General features: G+C 49.8%; 1 protein-coding gene across 1 annotated transcript; it reads right to left on the bottom strand.

Moving 5' to 3' along the window:
• Nucleotides 1-7,718: 7,718 nt before the first annotated feature.
• Nucleotides 7,719-8,678, bottom strand: LOC134154487 (olfactory receptor 14A16-like). The gene has a single exon (XM_062601158.1). It carries the CDS (start codon nt 8,676-8,678, stop codon nt 7,719-7,721), a length of 960 nt encoding a protein of 319 aa, XP_062457142.1.
• Nucleotides 8,679-18,588: the final 9,910 nt, after the last annotated feature.

Here is an 18,588-nt window from a genome sequence, read left to right as displayed (position 1 = left end):
GGAGGGATGCTCTTTGTGTCTCATCACCCAAACTCCTCTCCAATGTGTCCCAGCTCCTCTGCCTGTTGGTGAGAGGCCCCAGTGTGGCCTTGCTGCCTCCTGTCCCTACTCCTTGCCATGGAGTGGCTCTGAAGAGCAGCATTGGGGAGTGCATGAGCAGTTCCCAGCAGCAACCAAGCCTCACAGGGAAGGGAGGACCCCACCACAGCATGGAGGAGACCTCCCTGTGATGTGACACATCCCACTGTGACCTCAGTTCGTGTCACCTCTGGGCTCAGTAGGTCACCACCATGGAGATGGCACAGCCAGGGAAAGAGCAGAAAGATTTCCTCCTGTGTCTGGGAAGACATTCACCTCCCTTCACCCAGGCTATTTTGCAAAAATTCCTGATACCTCCTACAGGAACATCTCCAGATAGTGCCAAAGGCTGTGAAATCTTTCAGATGGGGCACTGGAGAGGTCGCTTCTGCACCCCTGCACTGGTGCAGACCTCTGCAGGCAGCTGGGTCTTTGGGGGTTGGTTTGGGGGTTGGTGTTTTTCAAACACAGGATGAAAGTCATGTGGGATGAAGCAGCACCGAGCCTGGCCATGGGCTGAGATTTTTTAGTGAGCCTCAAACCAGGTTTCTCTTGGCCATGTAGCAAATCTAGGGAAGTTTTCTCATTACCCATTAATTTTGCTGAGGTTTCCTTCTGGCTGAGTGTAGGGAAAGTCATTTCTCATCTCTGGACCTCAGTTGCTACATGGGCTTTCCAGCATCATGTTGGGGCAGCGCTTCTGCCCTGGATACAGGCTTTGGCTCCCTGAATCCTCTGGAGCACCGTGTCTCTCCTGGGGAACTGTACAGCCCTGGCTCCCTACATCTCCCACATTTTTGGCCCTGGGCTTCTCAGGATGTGCTCACATGTGGCAGTGCTGCTGCCCAGGCTCCAGTGCAGAGCCTCTGAGGGAATGCAGTGCCTCATAAGCATTTTGGCTTGTTCAGCAGTTTGTGAGATGAAGTTTGAGACTGTCCCTACAACCAACCTTCATGCTCTTCCTAGTCTCTATCATGAGGTGACTTTTGCAGAAGGGAGGCTCCATCCCCCTTGAATCCTGTCAGGGAAGGGCCTTTCTGAGTCCCTGCAAAAGGAAGGAGATGTTTACTTCCTTGGGTTGCATATTCAGCCTGTGGCACCCCCTCTATGGCACCTGGGCACCCTGGGGTTTCTGCCTTTTCTCTCCCCTGTCTCCTGTGTGTCTCCTGTGTGTTCTCTTAGGTTGCTCTGAGCATCCAGGAAAATCCCCCTTCTCTAGTGCCTGGCAACATGCCTTTTCCAATCTTTTGTACAGAAACTCAGCCCAGCCCAGGATCTCCAAGAGCAAAAGGGCCCTCAGTACAGCCGGGGACCCCCAGGAGCCTTGATTAAGTTGAGAACCTCTGTCAGCACCTTTACAGAATACTCTCTGGGCATTGAAACTTTCCATTGCTTCCAGTTTTCCTCCTCCCCTTACTCTTGGTTCATTCAGATATTCAGCTGCTGATTTGCACCTCAGGGAGTTTCACGCTTGCTCCATCTTTCACTAGTTTGTGCTTTTAGAGAAGTCCCTATTTCTCTTTCTTTCTACTTTTTCTTGTCTATCCAAAGGTTTCTAATAAGACTGTCACTTGTGGAAAATGGGCTTCACTGGAAGCAGCTTGCGCTTAGCACACTGTTGTGGAGTGTCCTTATTTTTTAATGAAAATGTGTATCATGCTTTATTCTTAGTTTGTTTGCAATTGAAAATAAATAAATAAATAGATAAATAAAATCCCTTCTTTTCAAGACAAAACAAAAAAAAATCTCTATTTGCAGCTAGTTCTCTAGGTAAAGCAGGAATTGGGGCATGTGAGCTGTAACAGGCAGTTTCAGACTTCAGTAGAATAAGGTTAACTTTTAACAGGAGTGATGCAAGTCCCAGGTGACTGATGAGAGCACTGACAGGGTTGGGGAGACGGGGAAGAAGACTGTTTGTACAATGTCTGAACTCCAGGACACTGTTTTTCCTACATGCTCCGACTTCATTAGGGGACACCCTGGATCAATATCAACTGGAGAATGTTGGTGTCACTTACTCTGAAAGCTGAAAAATGATAAGTATCCAAAAAAAATTAAAGGAAAAATATTTGTGTTATACTTGTTCAGCTACACTCCCCAAAGCTCTCCAATTATCCATACAGGACTAAAAGAAAATTGCAGGGAGAGACATGATTCATCAGGACTTTTTGCATTTTATTGAGCCTCATGATGTATTTGGTGCTGAGTCCATGAACTACAGCTACTGAGAGGAGATTGAATGAAACATTCCAGGAGTCAAAGTCGGAAGCAGTGCCTAAAGTTACAGAAAGCATTAATGGGTCCCCTGAGGACTATTAGCAGGAAGAACTCACCAGAGGCCGTTTAAAGCAGAAAATTGCAATCGTTGATTACAGGCAGGCAAAGGAAATGTTTAGGTGGCTGGGATGTCACTTTAACCCCTGATGTGCATCAAGGAAAATGGCCAAGCACAGACAACCAGCCCCTAGAAAGAGCAATATTTTTCTCCCACACATTTCTAGTGCCCTTCCTGGGGGCAGTGTGCAGGTGGGGGTGTGTAATGCTGAGTGCAAGACAACAACATGACACCTTCTGGGCTACCTGTGGGGCACAAGGAAGCCATTATAGCCTAGTGTCTCCTGGTAGACCTTGGTTGCAGGGACAATAGCTAGAGCCAAGGGGATGTCAGTTCTGTTGGGGGCCTCCAGCCTTGCCAGCGGCCTCAGCCATCTCCACCGTAGGCTGTCCAAGGCTTTCCTATTCCTGCTTCTGTGTCCCTGCAGACTGCAGACACCCAACCTGCTTCCCCACCTTGCTCTCCCCCCAGGATCTTCCTCCCTTCACTGGTGTCTCTCCATCCTCCCTGCCTCTTCCTTGAAACACAAAGTTCTGGGATCATCACAGACTCCCTCTGGGTGACCTGTCAAAGCACAGCACTGTCTTCTGAGTCAAATTTCCTCATCCTAATGCCCAGTCTGAACTTCCAAAGCTGCAGTTAGAGGCTGTTTCCCCTTCCCATGCTGTTTAGCACTACAAGAAAAGCTCCTGGGAGCCTCACAGCACTATACGGTAGTGCTGAGTCAAGGTGGATCATAACTCCCCTTGTCTGGGTAGCCATGCTCCTCCTAATGCAGAGCTATAGACATCTGGCCTTACTCACTTTGAGCATGCACCACTGGCTCATATGGCATCTCCTGTCCAGCTCGGGGACTTTTCGTCAGGCTACTCATCAGTGTGTGGTCCCAGTCTGTTCTGATCCATGGGATTCTTCTTCCAGGTGCAGGACTTGCACTTCCCCATGTAAAACTTCCTGAGGTTTCTGTTGTCTGTATCCCCAGGTTTCTCACATCCCCCAGACTGAAGCTGCTTTGTGCCAGCTCTTAGCGTGTGTGTGCTCACGCAGTGTTCCTGAGATGGAGTCCCTCTGACAACCTAAGAGCACATGGAATTGCAGGACAGTACAAGTGATAAAAGGAGATATTAGTTTAACGGACCTCCTCACCAAAGTAGGAATTACAAGAGCAATAATCTCAGAAATGGGAAATGAAGGTACAAAGCAAGCACAGCCAGGGCCTAAAGGGAAAGAAGGGCAAAAAGAGGTGTTTGTATGGGAAAGTATGAGGATGATAGGAGAGCAGAATTTGGAAGGGGTAAAGAAGAGAGAAAGGGGGAAAAAAGGTGATTGAAAGGAGTGATCAGGGCAGTTCAGGGAGGCCTGAATACCTGCGAAGTAGCCTTGTGTCAGAACATCCCTGACTGGAGCAGGACTGCAGAGCTAGTTGATCTGATCCTACTTGTCTCTGAGTTACTTCTATGGTCAGGGAGAGCTGAGTGCTCTCCCTAACACTGACAGGAGAAGACCCTTGGTGGAAGGGATTTTTTCAAGCTGCACAGAACCTCAGGAGGCCTCTAACCCAACCTTGCACCCACTGTAGGGTCAGCTATGGGTTCAGAGGAGGTTGCTGAGCACTTGATCCAGTCTTGAAAGCCTGCAGAGATGGAGACAGCAGAGCTTCTCTGGGCAACACATGCCAATGCTTGACCATCCTGTCAGGGGAAAAAAGTTTTCCCAATCTCTCTAGTCTGTTTCTTTCAAGCTTCAACATATGACTGTTGTCTCTCATCCTGCTGCCAGTCACCATAATGAAAGCATGGCTCCATCTTCTTGTTGACCTCCTCATAGAAGGAGCTCCTTATATTGGGGGCCAAAAAAGGGACACAGTATTGTACATGTTGTCTAACAAGTACTGAGCAGAGGGGGATAATCACCTCCTCTGACCTGCAGTCTGCACTCCTGTTTGTACAGCCCACGATGCTGTTGGCCTTCTTTGCTGCCTGGCCACATGACTCTCTCACATTTTGTGTTCAATCTCCCAGAATTCTCATGTCCTTTTTTGAAGATCTGCTCAGGCACCAGCCCATATCTGTGCAGGGTGTTGGTCTGTCCCAGGTACAAGGACCTGGCATTTCACCTTGCTGGATTCCATGAGATTCCGGACAGCCCATCCCTCCTGCCTGTCCAGGGCCTTCTCAGTGGCAGCCCTCCAGCATAAGACTGGTGCCCCTCGCCCAGTTTGGAGTCACCTGTGAACATGATGAAAGTTGCTCCTTTCAGGCCATTCATAAAGGTCTTAAAGAGGACAGGTCCCAGGAGAGACCCTCATGATGCCACTAGGAGGAATGCTACCCATCCACCACCACCCTCTGAGAGACCAATCATGCAACCAGTTCTTTGACCATTTGTTTATCCACCCATTCAGACCATGAAGTCCTAACTTGTGTGCAAGTATACTAGGGGATAAAATGTCAAAAGCCTCCCTAAAGTCAAGGGAACTGGCATTCAGTGTTCTCTGTTCGTCCACTAATACAGTTCTTTTCACATAGAGGACCATCAGGCTGGTGAAGCATGATTTACTCTTGGTAAGTCCATGCTGGCTGTTCCCTTGCCCCCTTTTCTCCTTCATTTACCCAGAAATGTGGGCAGAAAGAACATGACATTGTTCCATGACATTCTCTTCATCCAAGTGAAGCTGGACAGCCTGCAGTTCCCCAGGTATCCTTTTGGCATTTTTAAAATGTGACACCTGCCTTTCTCCAGTCATTGGCACCTCCCCCATCTCCATAACCTCCTAAAGAAGATAAAGAGAGGCCTTGCAAGATAGTGGCCAGCACTCAGCATCCTCAGATGCAGCCCATCCAGTCCCATACATTTCTGGTCTTTCAAGTAATTCCTGAGTCAAGCCTTAGGCACTGCTAGTTGTTTTTCTCCTCAGGAGTCCTGACTCCAGGCACCATGTCCTAGGAGACCTTGTTGGTGGAGAGTGAAGCAAAGGCACTGAGTTCCCCAGACCTGTCTGTGTCTGCTGTTACCAGATTCCCTGACCCATTCAGTCATGGACCAACATTTTCCTTGTTTATTTTTTGCTCAAGCAACAGGAGCTCATCTTTGTGCCCTCGACATCCCTTGCAAGTGTCTGTCCTAGAGCAACATTAGCTTTTCTATCTGCTTCCTGACTTCCCTGGACAATATTTCTAAATTCCTCCTTTGCAGCCTCTCCCTGCTTCCCATTCCTGTGTGCCACATTTTCTATCATTTTTCAGCTGTGAGTTCCCTGTTTAGCTGCCTGTCTCCTGAGATGTCTACTTGTTCTCCTGGATATGAGTATGGCCATTCTTGAGCTTGGAGGATGCTGTCCTTTCAGACCTGCCAGCTTTACAGATTTATTGAAGGCAAAACATTCCTCAATAACCTGATCGTCTTCTATGATAACTGACCTGTACATGCAGAGGAGAGTAGTGAATATCAAGAAGACATTCAGATGGGCAAAAGGCTGGTTGGATGATCAAGCTCAGAGAGTTTTCATGAATGGTCATGCTTTATCAGGTAAAGGTGGGGTCTTCAGGGGTATACCCTGCATCCTGTCCTGTTTGAAAGGCTCATCAGTGGGGCAGAACAACACGTGCATCAGGCCAGGCAGAGACCTGGCTGGCAGAGGACTGATCCTGAGGAGAACGTCACGAAGGATGCCATATGAGCAAATGGTGCATGCTCACCACAAACAAGGCCAGCTGCACACAGGACTCTGTTAGGAAGAGCATTGCCAGCCGGAGAGGGGCAGTTCTCATCCTCCTCAACTCAGCATTGGTGTGGCCACATCTGGAGCAGTGTGTCCCAGTGTGGGCTGCCCAGGGCTGGAAGAGTGGGGAGAAACTGGTGATGGTCCAGAAGAGGTCTACGCAGATGGGATTGGGGTCCTGAAGTACATGGGCTGTATGGACAGACCGAGGGACCTGGGTTGCTTTGGCCTGCTGAAGTGAGGCTAGGGTCACTAGAGTAGTTGCCTGTGACTACTTGAAGGGTGGTTTCAGAGATGATGGAGTCTGTTTTTGCAGTGGGAAGCAGCATGAGAAGGGGAAAGAGTCACAAACTGCATCTTGAGAGGTTCAGACTATCCTTCAGCTAACAAGAATGTCACTTGTAGGGTAATGCTGTGGTGCAACAGGACACCCAAAGGGACTCCATGATCAGCTCCAGGCTTTGTGTTTCAAGGAGCAGCCAGCAAGGACGGAGGGATGTCAGTAAAGGTGGGGAGATCCTGCAGTGAGAACAAGGTGGGGAAGCTGGCTGGGTGCCTACAGGCTGCAGGGAAACAGGTTCAGGTTTGGGACAGCTTTGGATTGTCTGTGGTAGAGGTGACTGAGCACAATGCCAAGGCTGAAAGCTTCCAACAGAACTGAGGTCTTTGTCCCCTTTGATATGGTTGATGTGTCTGCCACAAAGGCCTATGAGAGGAAACTTCTTCCTTGTGGCATCAGGGTCTCAGGGCTCCCTTTCCCCCATCGGCCCAAAGTGTGCTAAATCATTGTCCTACACTTGGCCTTGCACACCCCCACCCCTCACACTGTCCCCAGGAAGAGCCCTGAGCAAAGCATGAGGGAAAGGATCATCCTTCCCTAGGGCTGGCAGTGAGGTTTGGCCACCCTGCTAGATGATGCACATCAGGACTGACTCGGCGTCACAGCTTGCACATTGCCTTTGCCTATCTGCAATCAGTGCCTCAAACTTTCTGCTCTCATCAGCCCCTGAGAGCTTTTGTTGGTAATGGCTCTCAGTGGGACCCATGATTACTCCAAAAAACTTGGGGATTTGCTTCCGACTTGAACTTCTTGAGAGTTTTGTTCTAGCTCCTCTTACCACCTGAGGGCCATGGGCTTGGTACCAAATACAACAGAGGGGTCATTAATATGAAAAAAATCCCTAAGGAGGCATGTCTATTTCTATAAATAGCTGGGCATGGAGCCTTCTCTGGAGATGACTTTTTGGATAAGGACCAGTATGCAGGGTGGTGGAGAGTGTTTCAAGGATGTGTACTGGGGACAGGGTATGACGGACAGGAGTTTTAGAGGAAGCCCAGCCTTCAGGCACTTCACCAGGACGAACTTATTTTATTATAGAGATACTGTGATGGAGACAGCTCTGACCCAGTGTTAGAAATGCTCTTACGTGGGCACCAGGTGAGGCAGAGTAATCTCAGTAAAAGTAGAATGAATCAAGGCTTTTGTTTAGCAATATAATAACAAATAAAAATAACAACAGTAATAATAATAATAATAAAAAGTGAACAAAAAATGGTCTTTCCAGGTATAGGACACAGGGGGAGTCATCTGCAGAGAGCAAAAGTAATTTTACTGCTACTAAAAAATGTCCATGAGATCAGTTTCCTCAGGGCATTCTGGAGCTCCTTGTTCCTCATGCTGTAGATGAGGGGGTTCACTGTTGGAGGCACCACTGAGTACAGAACAGTCACCACCAGATCCAGAGCTGGGGAAGAGACGGAGGAGGGCTTCAGGTAGGCAAAGAGGCCAGTGCTGACAAACAGAGAGACCACGGCCAGGTGCGGGAGGCACATAGAAAAGGCTTTATGCTGGCCCTGCTCAGAGGGGATCCTCAGCACAGCAGTGAAGATCTGCACATAGGACAGCACAATGAAAACAAAGCACCCAAAGACTAAACAAAGACTAACCACAAGAGCCTCAACTTCCCTGAGGTAGGAGTCTGCACAGGAGAGCTTGAGGATCTGGGGGATTTCACAGAAGAACTGGTCCACTGTGTTGCCTTGGCAGAGGGGTATTGAGAATGTGTTTGCAGTGTGAAGCACAGCATTGAGAAACCCACTGGCCCAGGCAGCTGCTGCCATTCTGACACAAGTTTTGCTGTCCATGAGGATCCCATAGTGCAGGGGTTTGCAGATGGCAACATAGCGATCATAGGCCATGACAGTGAGGAGAGAATGCTCTGCTGAAAACAAGAAGACAAACAGGAAGACCTGGGCAGCACATCCAGAGTAGCAAATGGTCCTGGTGTTCCAGAGGGAATTGGCCATGGATTTGGGGACAGTGGTGGAGATGGAGCCAAGGTCAAGGATGGCAAGATTGAGGAGGAAGAAGTACATGGGGGTATAGAGATGGGGATTACAGGCTATGGCTGTGATGATGAGGCTGTTGCCCAGGAGGGCAGCCAGGTAGATGCCCAGGAAGAGCAAGAAGTGCAAGAGCTGCAGCTCCCGTGTGTCCGCAAATGCCAGGAGGAGGAATTCAGTGAGGGAGCTGCTGTTGGACATTTTGCTCACTCTGAGCTTTGGGGACTGTCCAAAGAAGAACAGATAAAGAAAAATTAGGGCAGACCAAAGCTTTCCCATAAAGCCCGCCAAACAAACATGTTACCTCTCCCCATCTCAGCAGTACTATCACTGAGCTCCATCCCTTGATCTCTGGTTTGTGCTGGCTGAGATTGCCATGAGAAGCAGTGGCCTCTGGCTGTGGGCTCCTGAGGAGTCAGCCCTGACGTACAGCACTGCGTACACGGGAACAGAGGTGACTAAGATTTATATTCCCAGTTCCAGTCAGATTTAATCCACTCATACTGTTGAAGAGATTTCAGCAACTTCACATCCAGTTCTAAAAAACGTGGGCTCATGAATAATTTTATGATTTCTTCTACTGACACTGTCACACTGGAGGAGGCTGCTTGCAGATAGAAATCCTCAACACTGCACTCAGAGTGACCAGCTGTGATTCCAGAGAGGCAAAAACACTAGCTTCACTCTAGCTTCAGTGCACAGAGAGGAGCACTGGCCTATCCACCTGCCTTGTTCTCAGGTGCCCTGTGTTCCCACCTCAAAGGTTGAAGACAGTTGCAAGAAGTTTCTTTTTCATGTTGCCAAAAAGGAAATGGCACTGTGGAGAGCAGAAGAATCCAGTTCCAAAGTTCCCATCAGCACTCTTATGAGAGTATGTGAGGGGGGGTCTCAGCCCTCCCCTTCCGGCCAGGAACACACTGGACTCCTTCCAGCTGCCCACATCCAGCCTCCCAGCAGCATTTCCGTGTTCCTAGTATCTAGGTGCTTCTCCCTAAGGCACCTGGGTTACACCCAGCTGCAAAGGGAGAGCTGTGCCCTTCTGGAGGGCAGCTTGCAGCCCAGCCAGACACCCCAGGGAAATGGCTGAATGTCCTAAGGGTGCTGAGGGTGTTTGGAAGAGAGAGTTGCCTCCTTTCTGGGCAACTGCATTGCCCAGAGCCCCAGAGGTTAGAGGGGGACTTGGGCACCTCACTATCAAAGACACATCTGCATGGCAGGACCCACATGGTCGGTGTCTGAACTGCATCAACCCCTCCTCCCCCATGCCCAGAGAGCCCAAGGGGATGGACAACGGCAGCATGGGCAGGTATGAGACAGGGAGCAACGTCATGATATTTGTTCAAAAGGGAGGTAGGGACAGGGAGGAACAGAGACACACTCAGTAGTGTCTCCTCCCCTGGATGTCTGGCTGCTGAGGAAATGACTCATGTCCTGGATCCCACAACCTCGAGAGAAGAGGGCTGTATATGGTGGGAGAGAAGAGGCGGCACTGGAGTTGATCGGTTCCTCTCACACTTTGACCATGGCTCCACTGCCTAAACCTGTCCCTGCAGGGAGCTGTGTCTCTGTCCCCACGTCTCTCCCCTCTCAGTGATCACAGACCCCATCCCACATGCTGAGCATTTAGCTCTACCCTGCAGAAAGCTCCTGGGGGCAGGACACTGTCCGGGGGCACCTGCAGGTTTGTAGGAGCTAAGGAGCAGGTGAAGCAAACCTAGCTGAGGCTGGAAAGGTGATGCTGGCTCTCTCTGTAGGCTTCAGGGTGGATGAAGGCATTTGCCAAGTCCCTCCCAGAACTGCTCCTCTCTCAGTGTCACTGCCCTGGAGCCTCAGTCCCCTGTCTAAACCTGACAGATCCAGTCCCCTTTCACCTCACCCAAACAGAAAATAACTGAAAGCACCGACTCATGAAAGCGCCTTCTCTTTCAGCTCTCCTCTGCCTTGGCATTCCTGGTGAAATGTCACCTCTGGATATGTCCCCGATCCCTGACCCATGCAGCAGCCTCTCCATGGGAGAAAGTACCTGCCCTGCCAGGGGTCCCTCCTTACACCCTGAGCTTCCACCCTGCAGCATTCTGTGGAGCTCCCCAGGCAGGCTGAGTGCTGAACCTCGAAGGCAGCAGAGTCCCTGCCCCAGGCACACAGCACCCTGGGGCGCAGAGACTCCACTCTGAAGGACAGTCCATGCCCACCTGGGTGCACCGCCAGGCTTCAAACCCCTGCAGCCATCCCTGCAAGAAAGGAGCAGGGTGATGTGTCCCTCGGACCTCCCTTCCTTCCTCTGGCAGGGAATCCTTGCTCTAAAGCATCTCCCCGTCTTCCACACTCACAGGATGGGATGGGCATAGGAGACTCCTCCAGGAAACACAGCAGCATTGCCCTGTAGCTAGAGACTTACCATGCAAAATCTGTGAAGATTTCTTCCAGAAGGAGCGCTCCTCTGACCTCTCACTCTGCACTGCCTTTCACTCCTGTCTTCTCTCATCTCACCTCCTCCTCAGCAGCAGGCAGTGCCCAGAGTCCTGCTGCTCTTTGCAGAGGAGCCGCCTCGGGACACAGCCATCTCTCAGCAGTGCTGCCAGGTTGCCATGAGCAACCTCTGTCCCCAAAACTGGGCTCAGCTCAGGAGCACAGGACAAGCTGAAGGAAGCAGTTGTTCTGTCCCTTGTGCTCCCTCCTCCTGGGAGATGTTCTCTCAAGCAGACTAAAATAGTCACCTGTTTTCCCTTTCCAAAGAGTGCAGAGAGACTGATTCCAACATTGCCATTTATTTCATCAGAAGATGGCAGTCTATGATAAGTGGAAATGTCCTCAGCTGGAAGCTCCTAGTCCCATCTCTTACCCAGGCAGGACATCCAGACAGAGACAAGAAGGGAGTTCATTTACACATGGTTCGGTCTATCTCGGCATCACGTCCTGGTTTTGAAGACCCTGGGTTGCATTTAGATTCAGATCGCCTTATTCCCCCTGTGAACTCCATAAGCACACAGGAGGTAGGATTCCCCCTGCCAAAACTGAAATGAGCACAGCACAGAGATCCGCATGCGAGCTCCTTGTCTAAGCTCCCGTTCTAATCACTGGAGATGGAGGCTGGGAGTCAGTTGCTCACACACAACTACTTGGTGACAGTGGAAGAGACAGAGGTCATCCCAGGCAGGACCAGTTTCTGCTTGCTCTGATGGAGTAACTGGAAGCCCTGAATCCTCCTAGAACATCAGGTGGGCGCCAGGTTGCAAAATACCTTGGTCATCTGCAATGATGCTATGAAGCTGAGACTAATGAAATTCCAGTGTTACAAACAGCAGTTCTAGTCCAGTTCAGACTCTTGATTTAATGACACAGAAATAGGCTGGCAGGGCTATTTCAAATGCCAGGGGTGTCCAGCACAACCACCTGTCTCTACCAGATCCATCCTGGGACCTAAAGGAAACCCATGCCCCTTTGGAGTGATTGCTGGGCAAGTGCCCCAGGGCATCTCGGCTTTCCTACATGTGCCCAAACAAATGAATTCCAACACTGCCTTTAGGCAAAGCCCCTCCTGTCTCCATTCAAGTGTGCTGTATACATGGGAGGCACATCACACCAGGGCCTCCGCTCTAGGCTCTGTACTCACAAACCCGTCTAGCTCTCTGCCCCCTGAACACTTTTTCACTCTGCTATACAATTGATCTCATAGCACAAAGCGCAGCCATTGGTCTAGCATTGGCCAATCAGTCAAGGTTGCACAAGTGACCATACAAGAAAGAAGAGCAGCCACATGACTACCGTGGACCTGTCAAGCCCTGAGGCACAACTGACCCCACCAGCACAGCCTGCACCAATGGCCATAGCACTGCCCTGGGAGAAACTGAGGCAGAAGTGACCTCACAACCACACACATCAACCATGTGACCAGCACTGTCCCATCAGGCACTGGGGCACAGACACCTCACAAGCAGAAGCAGCAGCCATGTGACCAGTGCTGGCCTATGAGGCCCTCGTGCATGAGTGACCTCACAGTCACAGGCACCAGCCCCATGACCAGCACTGTCCCATCAGCCATTAGGCACAAGTGAGCTCACAACCACTAAGAGCAGCCATGTGCACAGCACTGGCCTATGAGGTCCTGAGGCTCAAGTGACCTCACAAGCACAGGCAGAAGCCATGTGACCAGTGTTGGCCTATCAGACACTGCTGCACAAGTGATGTCATAATACCCAAACAGTAACCACATGACCACCACTGGCCAATCAGGCAATGAGGCACAAGTGACTTCACAACAACTACCAGCAGTCACATGATAGCACTGCCCTATCAGGCAGTGAGGTACAAGGACCTCACAACCACAAGCAGCAGCAATGTCCATATCAGTGGCAACAAGGGCCGCAGGCACAAGCGACCTCACAGCCACAGATACCAGACAGGGGCTTAGCATGGTCCGAGGAAGGACGGAGGCAGAAGTGACCTCACCACCACAAAAAGCAGACAGGTGCCGGGCACTGGCTCATCAGGCGATGGTGCAGAAGCCACCTCACAACCAGAGACACCAGCCAGGGGCCTACCACTGGCCTCTGAGAGCCTCAGGCAGCAGTGACCTCGCAAACACAAACAGCACCTGTAGGCCTGGCACTGCCCTGTCAGGGACTGAGGCAGAAGCGACCTCACAAGCACAAACGCAGCCACGGGCCTAGTGCATGCCTGTAAGTCCCTGGTGCACAAGTGACCTCACAACCACAACGAGCAGCCAGGGGCCGAGCATTGCCCCATCAGGGACTAAGGCAGAACCGACCTCAGAAATGCAAACACAACCCATGGGCCTAGAATAATCCTGCAAGTCACTGGTGCACCAGTGACCTCACTACAGTTAACATCAGCCACATGACCAGCACTGTCCTATCCAGCACTGGTGCAGGCCTGACCTCACAAACAACAGCCACATAACCATAGCTGGTCTATGAGGCTCTGAGGCACAAGTGACCTCACATCCAATAACAGTAGCCACGGCCATGACTCTGGCCTGTCAGGGACTCATGAAGAACCAACCCCACAAGCTCAAAAAAGCCACATGACCAGCATTGTCCTGTCCGGCACTGAGGCACAAGGGACCTCACAACCACTAACAACAGCCTCGGGCCTAGCACTGCCTGCCAATAGGTACAGAGGCAGAAGTCAACTTACAACAAGTAACAGCAGCCACGTCACCAGCACTGCCCCATCAGGCACTGAGGCACAAGGGACCTCAAAACTACTAACAACAGCCCTGTCGCCAGCACTGGGTCATCAGGCACTGAGGCACAAGGGACCCTGTATCAGAAACAGCAACAGCATGACCATCACAGGCACAAACAGCAGTCACGTGTCTCCTTGCTGCCTGCCATTTACAGGTGCACAGGTGGCTTTACACTGTGTATCAAAGGACTTCGTTTGCTGCTTGCAGATCCTGTTCTGAGGAAGCAGTGACTTCACAGTCTTCATCAAAGCCATGTGCCACCCACTGGCCTATCAGACCGTAAGGCAAGTGTGACCTCACAAGCAGAAACAGAAGCCATGTTCCTACCATTGGCCTCTCACATACTGGAACAAGGGTGACCTCACACTCCACATTGAAGGCATGGGCTTGCTGCTGAGGCACACCAACGTCAGAAACCCAAACAGTGCTAATCTCTACACTACTGCTCCATCAGGTGCTCACGCAGAAGTGAGCTCTGAACCAGAAACAGCAGCAAGGGCTCAGTTTTTTCAGTAACAATGAGCTCAGATTCTGCATTGAAGCCATGTGCTTGCTGCTGGCCGATCAGGCACTGAGGCACAAGGGACCTCCCAAGCATGAAAGCAGAAATGTGCTTGATGCTGTTCCTTGAAGCAAAAGTCACCTCACCAGTACAAAAACAACAAGGTGGCTGCTGGTGGCCTAGTCAATACTGAGGCCCAATAACTTCACAAACACAACCATCAGCAATATGCATTGAGCTGGAGTGTCACCTGCTGAGGCTGAAGTGACCTCACAGGCAGCCATGAAGCCATAGAGCTGCTCCTGGCCTGTTTGGGACTCAGGCACAATTGACTTAACCAGGCACAAACAGCAGCCATGTCCATGCTGATCACCAATCACATACTGATGCACAACTGACCACAAAAGCACAAACAGCAGCAATGGGCCTGCTCCCCGTTTACAAGACGCTGAGATACAAGGGACCTCACCACCTTCCCCAAGTCAGGTTGGTCTAACAGGTTCAGAGGCACAGCTCACCTCACAAGCACAAGTGGCATCTACGTGCCTGCTGCTGGTCTTCCTGGGACTGAGGCATAAGTTACCTGAGAATTGCAGACCTTCACAGAGCAGAAGCTCACCTGGGCAACTCTCATGGCCCTTGATTACACTGTTAGCACTCCAAACATAACAGTCTTCTGCAAACAGCCTTCATCTCCTGCAAGACTCTCTCCAAGTCATGGACATCTCCACTCTCTCACACAGGGCACATACCACAAAAAGGAACAATTGGTCCGGCCTTTCTTTTAGTACCATCAAGTCAGAGCCGTGAGCCTTTGCCCTGGAGCACCTACACAAGGACAGCAGGATGCCACTTCCATGTGTTGTGCCTGGCTAGAGAGATTGGCTGAGGGAGCAGCTTCACTGGAAAGGGTGTCTGACACTGACAGATCAACTCAGCACTGCACCAGCCATCAACCTCATACCAGACCTCTGCTATGCCAGCCAGTCTACAAACACACTGTCTCTGCCCCACACAGCTGGCTGGTCGGCTAGATACAACCATGTGCCAGCAAGGAGAATTGCGTGCAGGACACTCACCACCTGCACACTCCCCAGCCACTGCTCTGCTCGCTGCCTCCCCTTGCCACCTCAGCCCAAAAGGGAAGCTCTTGCACTCACACTCAAGGGTGGCCAAGGCACTCTAGGCTCACAAGGCATGTGCAAATGATCAGCACAAGAGCAGGAACAGAGCTGGCTCCTTGGACAATGTTACTATTTTCAGAGGGAAAGATCCTGTTTCCTTTGGGCAGAGCAGGCTGCTGCTTTCCACCTCCATCCCCTCAGGAACCTCCACCTCATAATGGGGATTTTGTTTAGGAATATGAAAACTGTTGGGCCTTGGCTATCTTGCAGGATTATGAAGAACTGAAGTAAGCAACAAGCCGTTCAAAGGTCACCAAGGAGGAATTCCTTTAGGGCAAGAGGATTAAGAAGATAAGATAAGCAGACGCCTGTGATCATTTACAGGACGTGCATCCAGAAAGGGAGTCAGCACAGCAGCCAATTAGAAACTGAGCAGATGCGTGTGGACAATGCTAGGCAACCAATAGAAATGCTTTGTGAGGCGCGTGGATGCGTGAGCTTGCTGGAAAAGATATATAAGCTAGATAGACAAACGAATAAAGTTGGATTGAACTTGCATCATATTGATGTGTGTGTTCCTTCCCATCTTGCCAATAATGGGCTACGGCATCTGGTGACCCTGAGGTGATCCTCAGAGACCAACTGGGGTAGGAGTGGAGCCATAAGCAGGCAAGGATCCTGCATAGCCAGCAACAGTAGCCGGGTGCCCGAAGAAAGGCGGATTGTGGCCACAACTGACCGGTGAGTCAGGGAAGCAGGATGGGGTTCGCTGCATCAGTGATAGAGCAAGCGGCAATAGGGAGCCTGTTGAAATTGGCTCGGAAAACGGACACGCAGATAACGAAGTCGGACTTAACTGATTTATTACTGTGGTGTCGAAGAAAGGGGCTTATAGTAGAAGCTCCACAAGTATACAAGTGGGAAGCATGGGAAGGAGTCGGAAAGGAACTGTGGGAAAGCGTGCAAGTGGGATCCAAGGAGGCGCAGTCGTTGGCAAAGATATATTGACCGGTCCGACAGATACTGGAACAGTTGCACGGGGAAGTGGCTGTTGCCGCTGGTATTCGCAGCGCCGTACGAAGTACTAACGAGGAGCAGGAGGGCTCAGGAGATTCAGAATGGACAGCTGTGAGTGGCTCAGGACCTCAGTACAAGGAGGTACCTGACGATGATGACCTCGGGTGTCCCCTGCATGCCTGTCCTGTGTCTGTAGCCGAAAAGGAGGCTTGGGGGGAGATAGATGACGATTTGCCACCCTGGGAAGGGGAGGACCGTCCAGCGTCTACCGCTCCCCCGGCCAATATGGACTCTGATCCAGTAAAGGTCCCGCTGCTGGATGATGAGCCATGGGACCAAGAGCAGCTGAGAGATTCGTCAAGAGCTCCGCGGCCAAGCCGACAGGATGACTGCCTTGTTGGATCAGATGAAGCGCCTCGACCAGGGATCAGGACAAAGGGACATACAGGCAGCTGCCCATAATTCAATGGTAAAGGGGTGTTGTCATGGTTGCAATTGGTGGTGCATGGCAAGGAGAGGGAACTGTTCGGCTCTGTGGGGAAGGAAGGCAAAGATGAGGCGGTGCCACCTCATGACCCGAATTTTAACCCCACCACACGTTACAGGGTCCTTATAGAGAATACCAAGTTGGAAGGAGAGTATCTGTTTACTCCTATGGCCATGCCAGTTACACAAAGAGCGGATGGACCAACATAGGAACCAATAGATAAATAACAATAATAAAAATAAATATATATAAATATGTATTTATAATTTACAATTTATTATAAATATATTCATAATTATAATATTATAATTGTGATTATAAATATATTTATAATTTATAATAATATATAAATAAATATAAAAATAAATAATTTATAATTTATTATGAAAATATTTATAATATTATAAATATATTTATAATTTATTATATATATATATATATATATAAATAAATATAAAAGATAGAAGAAAAGATAGCCGGCACTGTGGCTTATCGGTACCAAGAAAATTTGCCAGTGAGTATAGTCGTTTACAACAAGCATAAAGAGGTCGCAGCTGTGATAGCGCAGGTGAATAATCAGAATCGCTTACAGATTTTAGAATGGGTGTTTTTAGCAAGCCATCTGAAAAACAACATTACACAAAGATTTGAAGCTATAGGAACTATCTTGCTTAAGGCCAGGAAGCGTCTCCGTACAATTCAGGCGGACAAGCAATAATCGACTGACATCATCAGAACTTAAAACACCTTTTGGCTGTTTTGAAAAAAGAGGGGGAGCTCAGCCCCTATGATGTAACCTGTAAAGCATGTTATGTCTTAAATTGGCTGAACCCCCGTACAGATGACAAAATACCCATTTTTGCACATTTTTCCAAAAATACCGCTGATTTTTCGTGAAAACAGGTTCCGGCGGGGGTTTTCAATGTTTTCAATCCGCAGACGCAACAATGGGAAGGTCCCAGGGAATTAGTAACCTGGGGAAGGGGATATGCTTGTGTTGTTACAGGGGCTAGAACTATGTGGATACCAGCCAAGTGGGTGCAGCTGTGGCTGACAAAGGAGAAAGCCGAAACAGCAAAGGCATTACAGGGTGCTGAGGCAAACCCAGTTGCCTACAGAAACATGAAGGCGCAGTGGGCTTGGTGGCTGGGATTAACTGGCATGATTCATGTATGGTCATTAACGAATATTAATGAGAGAGAAAACATATGGGTAACCGTAGCTAATACAACAGGTCAGAAATCATTTTGCTAGAGCCCACAGAGACCAGGAGATCCATTTCGAACTTGTCTAGTGGGAGTGCCCGTGTGGCAACCGGGGGAATTTCAAGGGTTTATTGGAAATGAAACATGTCTAAACTTTACTACGGTCAACCAGACGTTGAAAACTCCAGGTTTGACTGATGCACAAAGAGATGGTGGGTGGCAGTGTGAGATTATAAAACAACTAAACTACACATTGCGATCACCCCCAGAAGAATTAGATTTATTAGGATGCGTAAATGCCACAAATGGCACGAGAAACGGATGGGTGCAATTTGAGCCCCTAAATACAGAACTTGACATGCCCAGTAGAACGTGGGCGTCTGTCGAGTCGGGACTGAAGTCAGACAAAGTAATGGGACAAACATACTCCAAATGCAATCTAACTGATAAGCCAGCGCGGCGATTGCTGCCTGGGATCTTTTTGATCTGTGGAGATAGGGCATGGAATGGAGTACCAGCAGGACCAAAAGGGGGACCATGCTATTTGGGGAAATTAACATTATTTCA

The sequence above is a fragment of the Rhea pennata genome, unplaced genomic scaffold (assembly GCF_028389875.1).
Source record: "Rhea pennata isolate bPtePen1 unplaced genomic scaffold, bPtePen1.pri scaffold_32, whole genome shotgun sequence".
Lineage (NCBI taxonomy): Eukaryota > Metazoa > Chordata > Aves > Rheiformes > Rheidae > Rhea > Rhea pennata.
The sequence above is the reverse complement of the archived record's forward strand: the minus strand, read 5'-3'. Positions and strand labels throughout refer to the sequence as shown.